The 9,105-nt window shown below is 42.9% G+C and overlaps 1 protein-coding gene across 1 annotated transcript; it reads right to left on the bottom strand.

Annotated features, from left to right (window-relative positions):
- Positions 1–487: 487 nt before the first annotated feature.
- Positions 488–6,021, bottom strand: LOC115158740 (uncharacterized). Its single transcript, XM_029708024.1, has 3 exons — positions 5,363–6,021; positions 2,780–2,879; positions 488–1,650 (listed from the first exon to the last, which is right to left on the bottom strand). The coding sequence occupies exons 1-3, from the start codon at positions 5,723–5,725 to the stop codon at positions 800–802; spliced, it is 1,314 nt and encodes a 437-aa protein (XP_029563884.1). The 5' UTR covers positions 5,726–6,021; the 3' UTR covers positions 488–799.
- Positions 6,022–9,105: the final 3,084 nt, after the last annotated feature.

Raw genomic sequence — 9,105 nt, 5'->3', positions numbered from 1 at the left:
CTGCAGGCCACCAGCCTACCCATGTACCCCTATGTACTCTGTTCTCTCTCTCTCAGAGAGCTGCAAGCCACCAGCCTACCCGTGTACTCCTTTCTTTCTTTGTTTTCTTTAGAATTAAAGGGATTTTTGAACACCACATAGTTTATTTTGACAGCGTTAACCCTGTGAGGGAGGACAGGAGCGGGCAGTGTGGATACCGTGATCGGGGATATACAAAACGCACCGCGGAGCAGTTCAGGAGCTGACCTCTCTACTTTCACCTTTTCAAATCATTTTTACGGGTGAAAGTATCTTCTGAATTATTTAAATGAGAGAGTGTTAGTTATTTTACAGTTGCCTTAGCCAAGGGAGTATAGCACATACAACAGTATACTAACACATTAATATGTCACATGAAACGTTTTTTTTTAAGTTAAAGGAAGTTAGCGGTTAGAAAAAGAAAAAAGGACAATGTTATGGGAATACAAACTGGAGATTATACAACATGTTACATTGTAGATACATGTCTAGTTTATTGCTTTCAAAATACAATATCTTACAATCCTTTGAAAAATGCTGAGCAATTTATAAAACTAACTAACAAATGTATAACATTTCAAAATAGATTGGGGTATAAATATTCCACTAGTTACAAATTTCACAACCAGTGTTGATATAGAAAATGCACTTCTGAAAAACAATATTGGCACACTTACAGTAAAGTGCTACCAAAATATTTGTAACACCTACATTCCACTGTTTTAGATATAGCATAGACACCTCTATTTCTTGCTAGCTAACGATTATTACCAAGAGTTCTTCAAGCCCTCAGCAGTGACTCCACTGAGAACGGTAATGGCTGCCTCACCACTGTGGGTTTCACTGAGTTGATCTGAGGCCTGTCATGATGCCTAGTCCCCCCTGCTGACCAGTCCTTGGGTGGGAGGAGGTGAGGTTCTAAGACTCTGCTGTGCCTATAGGGTTGTTCCTCTCTCTGAAACACATGCTTAGGCTCAGAGGGAGAGTCAGAGTGTGTGAGGGCTGTTTTTGGCATGTCGAACTTTGGAGCTGTTGGAGCCGTTGGATCATCTTTTACCCTTTTTGGCGTGGCCTTATCCCTGTCCAGATCAGCTGAGCCTTCAGAATAACTACTCCCGCACTGTTGGAGTTGTAGTGAGGGCAGGAGTGACGGCTCTTGACAGGTCTCCCTCTTCCTGGAACACTTCCAGCTCTCTAGTGCTCTCTCCCTGGCTTGCTCCATTTGTTCCAGAATTACAGAGTTAGAGTTACACTGTGACATGAACTGACCGTAACCATAACCGCTCTCTGCTGTGGATCGGGCCTTGACCTCTTCCTGGTAGCAGTGGAAGTCACACTCATACAGCACAGGGCCCGGTTTGTATTTGTGCAGAGGCACGTAGGTGGCCACCCCGGGGTCCTTCTGTGAGCAGCAGTGGTGGGGGGAAGAGGGCAGCCCTGCCAGGGCAGGGTGCTGAAGCAGGGTGAGACCTGATAGGTCCTCCAGCTCTCTCTGTCTCAGCTCCCTCTCCAGCATCACACTCTCCAGCTCCTTATCAGCAAACGCCCTCCTCTTCCTCATCCGGGCACTGACCGCGGAGAAGTGACCTCGCTTGGACCAGGGTCCATCCTCATTCACTGGGGGTTTGTAGCCTATAGGGAAGTAAACAAGACTGAATGTAATTTACCTGCCTAATGATTAATGATACACTTAGAAAAAAGATTTCCAAAAGGGTTCTGCGGCTGTCCCCATAGGATAACCTTTTTTGGTTCATGTAGAACCCTTTTTGGTTCCAGGTAGAACTCTTGGGTTCCATGTAGAACTCTTTACACAGAGGGTTCTACATGGAACCCAAAAGGGTTCTACCTCAATCAATCAATCAAATGTATTTATAAAGCTTTTTTTTTACATCAGCAGATGTCATAAAGTGCTATACAGAAACCCAACCTAGAACCAAAAGGGCTTCTTCAAAGGGTTCTCTTATGGGGACAGACGTAGAAACCTTTTTGGTTTTAGATAGCACTTTTTTCTCTCAGAGTGTACCTGAGAACACGTTCTGTTTTAATATAATCACTTCACAAAGTTTATTTAGGTAAATTAAGTCAAAATTCATAAAGGCAAAGTAGATGCTCTAAACACAGCTGTGATGGCATGGCCTAGTGTGTGTACACGTTCATGTGCTTACTCAGGGGAAGGTAGAAGAAACACAACCTCAAAACAACGTTGTCCCTCCCAACCGCTCGCTGGTAAACACAATGTGTAATTCCATATCCTCTCATTTGCATAATTTGTATTACAACAGGTGTGTCACTGATACATACTCTCTGAGATACTCTTGAAGTATATAGGTGCATTGGTGTATCACTCATACCCTCTAAGATACTCTTAGCTAGAATTCTAGGTGATACATACCCTCTAAGATACTCTTAGCTAGGATGCTAGGTGATACATACCCTCTAAGATACTCTTAGCTAGGATGCTAGGTGATACATACCCTCTAAGATACTCTTAGCTAGGATGCTAGGTGATACATACCCTCTAAGATACTCTTAGCTAGGATGCTAGGTGATACATACCCTCTAAGATACTCTTAGCTAGACTTCTAGGTGATACATACCCTCTAAGATACTCTTAGCTAGGATGCTAGGTGATACATACCCTCTAAGATACTCTTAGCATGGATGCTAGGTGATACATACCCTCTAAGATACTCTTAGCTAGGATGCTAGGTGATACATACCCTCTAAGATACTCTTAGCTAGGATGCTAGGTGATACATACCCTCTAAGATACTCTTAGCTAGGATGCTAGGTGCTCTGGTGTAGCGTTGATACGCTGTGCGAGGTAATGGTGCGGCTGTTCCTCTGACCCATTTTTTACCCTGCAGAGGAATGGGGGAGAGATAACATAAATTGAAATATATTTACATATGCATTAACCCCACGCTGTAAAAAAAAGAAGAGTTGTTTCAACTAATTATTATCAAGTAGCTTGTTCCACAGCCTTTTTTAGTTTACTCAACTTTTCGATCAAAGTGTTACCTGAACTTTTATTTTTTAGTTGGCCCAAACTTAGCCCCAACTTGAGAAAACTTAGGCAAAAAAACAGTCAACTTAAAATGTTGTATTTGCTCAACTTGTCTCATATGTTCATACAATTCTTATCTCCACTAAAAAAGGCCGTGGAACTAGTTACTCACACGGTGCTTTTGACATACAATGTTTTCAACTGACATATTTGACACACGTTCACATACATGATTACATTGTGCATGTTCATTTATACAGTTCATCACCTGGGATTTGAACTCACAATCTCTTGGTTCACGGCATACCAATTTCCCTGCTAAACCACCATGTCTGTGTCAATTACTGATTTCACCTGTATTGCTACACTTCAAAGTACATTCACTTCAAAGTACATCTATTTTATTGATGATAGTGATTCAGGAGTATCATTAAAACAGGTTAATATTCCCCACCAACATTAGACAACTAGACAGAAAGATATTAAATTGCTGAAATAAGTAAATCAAATCAATGATGAGAGAATAGTCAGATTAAGTGATAATTGACACAGACATGGTGGAGTAGGAGGAAGAAGTGAGTTCAGATCCCAGGTGCGGACATTTTGAATTATAATTACTGCATAAATGAACACGCACAATGTATTCATGTATGTCAAAGTGTGTGAAATATGTCAACTGAAAACATTGTATGTTACAGGCACTATTTTCATGTGTATAACCAGTTCCACAGTCTTTTTAGTTAAGATGCTCAAATATTTATTTCTAGTTGAAAGAACATATGAGTTGAGTCGTTTTAAGTTGACTGAATTTTTGCTTGGAGCTAAGTTTGCCAGCAAAAAAAGTTTGGGTAACACTTTGACCAAAAAAATTTAGTAAACTAAAAAAGTCTGTTACTTAATAATAATTAGTTGAAACAATGAAAGAAAATGTAGAGCATGGGTCAATTATGAAGGAATAATGTATTACATTAAACCAGGTATGTAAGTATAGTCATAACCTCTGTAATGTATTGTAGGCTACTGCATGAAGTTGCTTGTTTGTTACAGAATAATTACAATTGAGTTTCCTTGATGTAAGGCCTACAATTTCTATGATAAATGCTTGTGAGTGTAAACAAATTAGTTTTATGAGTGGAATAACTAAATCTATACTGAACAAAAATATAAACGCAACATGTATAGTCCATGTTTCATGAGCTGAAATATAAGATCCCAGAAATGTTCCATACACACAAAATGCTTATTTCTCAAAAATGTTGTGCACAAATTTGTTTACATCCCTGTTAGTGAGCATTTCTCTTTTGCCAAGATAATCCAACCACCTGACAAGTGTGGCATATCAAGAAGCTGATTAAACAGCATGATCATTACACAGGTACACCTTCTGCTAGGGACACTAAAAGGCCACTCTAAAACAAAAATCAGTTTTGCCACAACACAATGCCAAAAATGTCTCAAATTTCTCTACAATAAGCCACCTCCAACATTGTTTTAGAGAATTTGGCAGTACGTCCAACCGGCCTCACATCCATAGACCAGGTGTAACCACGCCAGCCAAGGACCTCCACATCCGGCTTCTTTACCTGCGGGATCGTCTGAGACCAGCCACCTAGACAGCTGATGAAACTGAGAAATATTTCTGTCTGTAATAAAGCCCTTTTGTGGGGAAAAACTAATTCTGATTGGCTGGGCTTGGCTCCGCAGTGTGTGGCTCTGGCTCCCAAGTCTGTGGGCCTATGCCCTCCCAGGCCCACCCATGGCTGTGCCCCTGCACGGTCATGTGAAATCCATAGATTAAGGCCTAATTTATTTATTTCAACTGACTGATTTCCTTATATGAAATGTACTGTAACTCATTAAAATCATTGAAATTGTTGCATGTTGCATTTATATTTTTGTTCAGTATAAATAAAACAAATATAACAGGAAAACATAACCTATGCTATCCAGAAATGTAAAGCAACAACAGCCTATGCTTTTTTCAGGGAATATGGAACAATATTGTTCTTGTTTTCATCATCACAAAAGTTAAGAGCAATGCATATGAATCTGCTTAGTCACACACTATCTAAGGGAATATATAAATCATAGGCAATTTTTTTACATAGATTAGGACAATTAATTGTTCTCTTGTTTCAATTTCCACAAAAGCAAATGTAGACAAAAAGGAACAAGGGTTAGTCATCATATCTGACCTGTATTAACCTGTAATTACATAATCATGGACTGACACAAGTTACAAAACATTTACACACAGCATTTAGGCCTACATTATATGATATTTATCTTTCTTAAATGATATCCTGCCAGTAAAAGTCGGATGTCCCTGACACTCACCTCTGTCGCCTGTTGTCTCCGCAGTGCGACTTGCGCAGCCATCACCCGCTGCCGCTCCACCACGAGCACACAGTTCGCGCACTGGCAGTCACGCCAGCGACAGAAGCGCTTGTGGCCTTTGAGACAAGACACGACGCCGTGGTTCCGACAGCGGGCGCATTTGGGGCTGCGGGTCGTCTTGCGCGGCGTCTGCGGCGGATGCTGTTCCGTGACCACCTTCGCTCCTTTCTCCGCGCCGCCGTGCCGCTCCTCGGGCAGGCATCCGTCGAGACTTTCCACATCAATCTCCTCATCGAATTGGAGTTTCAGAGCATTAAGCTTGGTCGTCTCTAGCTGTAGGCCTCTTTCCAATTGAGTGGACATCTATGAGAAATTCCTTCCACGTTGTTGCACTGCTCTATTCACCACTTTAAAAGTTGTTAAGTTGTTGAAGCGCAGCGTTCCGTTTGGCTGAACACAACAGTCACTCTGTGAGCAGGGAGACGAGACTTTTGAAACCGCCAGACTTCTGAAATGTTAAGCTCCCAGCTGTTCTCTGACATTCGACAGAGTTTTTCCGAGGACGGAGGAGAGGCGCTCTTGGCTTGTGAGATGAGACAACGTGGTAGGTAGGATATGTTCGCTCACAGCACAGTCTGCATGTAGCCTGCCAACCTGCCTTAAACACCTTCAGACACCACACCACATTTTTATTGGACGTCCAACTGTGCGAATCTCTAGACATCTTCAACGTCATCAGTGTGCATTTAATGCAGGTTAACCCCTCCTGTTCACATTAGGAACGTTTCCACCGCGCGCGCACTTGTCAGTAACTTGTCACTCATATCAGTACATTTAGGTAGCTTATTTTCATAATTAGTTGTTCTTAGTGTTCCCTATATCAATTTGAACATGTACTCATTTCTGAACAATTCTGTGACTCGTTATGAGTAAATTGTAGGTCCAAACCGTTCAAAACAAATATGGAATGGAATGTTGATAACTACACCCCTTTTTTTAATTGATATGATACAGACACACCATGTAGCGCTGGGCCAGTAACCGAAAGGTTGCTGGATCGAATCCCCAAGCTGACAATATACAAAATATGTCGTTCTGAACAAGGCAGTTAACCCACAGTTCCCCGGTAGGCCGTCATTGTAAATAAGAATTTGTTCTTAACTGACTTGCCTAGTTAAATAAAGGTTACATTTAAAACATTTAAAAAAGTTAAATTAAGTGTAAATGAAACACAGTGTAATGAATTAGGCCTGCTCTTGACATAGGTGAGGAGGACGGTAAAACTATTTTAACACCAAGGTGAGTTTAGACATGAGAGAGAAACGAGGAGAAATGTGATTTTTTTACACATTGCACGGCACACGCCTCGGGGAGCAGAGTTATATTTGGAGAGCATGGCGTCACCACAGACAGAGCTGAGGGGAAAGTGAAACGAATTATATTTTCCCATTTACCTGGCAGTTCTCTTTACTCCCTCACAGTCATAAATGCTCTTGAATTATTCAGGTTTTTGGCCGAAATTGAGTTCAGAATATTCTCAATGTTTCTTTTAATTCCTGTGCATAAAACTGAATCACTTTACTGAGACCAATGATTCCTCTTAAAAATACATTATAGCCTATGTCTCATGGGTATTGTAGAATATGTTTGGCAATAATATAGACATTAACATCAATATTCAATTACTAACATTTTCAACCTGACATTTTCAACATCTCCCTGTCCGAGTCTGTAATACCAACATGTTTCAAGCAGACCACCATAGTCCCGGTGCCCAAGAACACTAAGGTAACCTGCCTAAATGACTACTGACCCGTAGCACTCACGTCTGTAGCCATGAAGTGCTTTGAATGGCTGGTCATGGCTTACATCAACACCATTATCCCAGAAACCCTAGACCCGCTCCAATTTGCATACCACCCTAACAGATCCACAGATGATGCAATCTCTATTGCACTCCACACTGCCCTTTCCCACCTGGACAAGAGGAACACCTATGTGAGAATGCTATTCATTGGCTACAGCTCAGCGTTCAACACCATAGTGTCCTCAAAGCTCATCAATAAGCTAAGGACCCTGAGACTAAACACCTCCCTCTGCAACTGGATCCTGGACTTCCTGGCGGGCCGCCCCCAGGTGGTGAGGGTAGGTAACAACACGTCCGAGGGGCCCTTCAGGGGGGCGTGCTCAGTCCCCTCCTGTACTCCCTGTTCACTCATGACTGCACAACTCCAACACCATCATTAAGTTTGCCGATGACACAATAGTGGTAGGCCTGATCACCAACAACGACAAGACAGCCTATAGGGAGGAGGTCAGAGACCTGGCCGTGTGGTGCCAGGACAACAACCTCTTCCTCAACATGTGGACTACAGGAAAAAGAGGACCGAGCAGGCCCCCATTCTCATCGACGGGGCTGTAGTGGAGCAGGTTGAGAGCTTCAAGTTCCTTGGTGTCCACATCACCAACAAACTAACAAGCACACCAAGACAGTCGTGAAGAGGGCACGACAGAACCTATTTCCCCTTCAGGAGACTGAAAAGATTTGGCATGGGTCCTCAGATCCTCAAAAGGTTCTACAGCTGCACCATTGAGAGCATCCTGACTGGTTGCATCACTGACTTGTATGGCAACTGCTTGGCCTCCGACCGCAAGGCACTACAGAGGGTAGTGCATACGGCCCAGTACAGCACCGGGGCAAGGCTTCCTGCCATCCAAGACCTCTATACCAGCCCCCCTATTTTACACCGCTGCTACTCTCTGTTGTTATCATCTATACATAGTCACTTTAATAACTCTACCTACTTGTACATATTACCTCAGTTACCTCGACTAACCGGTGCCCCCGCACATTGACTCTGTACCGGTACTCCCTTTTATATAGTCTCGCTATTGTTATTTTACTGCTGCTCTTTAATTACTTGTATTTGTTATTCATATTTTTAATTTATTTATTATAATTTATTTTTTATTTTTTATGTGCATTGTTGGTTAGGGGCTCGTAAGTAAGCATTTCACTGTATGGTCTCTCTCTCTCTCGCTCCCTACCCCCCTCCTCCCTCCCTCCCTCCCTCCCACCCTCCCTCCCTCCCTCCCTCCCTCCCTCCCTGTTCCAGGTCTGAGCGCTCAGTCACAGGCGCTCTGAGCGCTCAGTCACAGGAAGGGAGTGTTACATAGGTGAGACAGCACAGCAACAGACTCCTCAGTCCACAGGTCAGAATGTTGAGAGGACAATCAGTCCACACCTTTCAGAGAACCTGCAGCATAGAGAGACTGTAATGCTGTCACTCACACCTGCCTCACCTGAACAACTTGTCCTATGGATGTATATCGTTTCTTCAAAGTGAAGAGCTCTATCACCACACTGACTGGGCTTGTGTACAGGGGAGAGAACATCAGCACTGCTGAATACCACCATGAGGACCAAGAAAGGGCATGAGAGGTGTGCACCCTGGTGGTCATAGTAAGCCACTACACCCTGTGTAGTTGTTACATTGGTCTATGGAGAAGAGTATCTGCCTGTCCCAAATCACAACCTATCCCTCTCCCTTTAACCCCTCGATGCTAGCATGTGTAAAAGGTCTGGTTAGGTATAAGCAGTGGTAAAGATTCCACAGTATTTCTTCCACCCTACAAATCTGCAAACATTGAAAGGCTAGTGCCAAGAGAGGGGAAGGGATCTAGTTGGGACCATCTGTCAGTGCCAAGAGAGGGGAAGGGATCTAGTGGGGACCGTCTGTCAG

This window comes from Salmo trutta, chromosome 22 (genome assembly GCF_901001165.1).
Source record: "Salmo trutta chromosome 22, fSalTru1.1, whole genome shotgun sequence".
In the NCBI taxonomy this organism is placed as follows: Eukaryota; Metazoa; Chordata; class Actinopteri; order Salmoniformes; family Salmonidae; genus Salmo; species Salmo trutta.
Note: the sequence above shows the minus strand (reverse complement) of the source record. Positions and strands in the feature narration are given on the sequence as shown.

Excerpts from the sequence above, each read along its gene's own strand:
- LOC115158740 (XM_029708024.1), bottom strand. The coding sequence starts at position 5,725 with ATGTCCACTCAATTGGAAAGAGGCCTACAGCTAGAGACGACCAAGCTT. Across the intron at positions 2,880-5,362 it reads GGAGACAACAGGCGACAGAG|GGTAAAAAATGGGTCAGAGG; the intron begins GTGAGTGTCAGG and ends ATTCCTCTGCAG. Across the intron at positions 1,651-2,779 it reads AGCTAAGAGTATCTTAGAGG|GCTACAAACCCCCAGTGAAT; the intron begins GTATGTATCACC and ends ACTTCCCTATAG.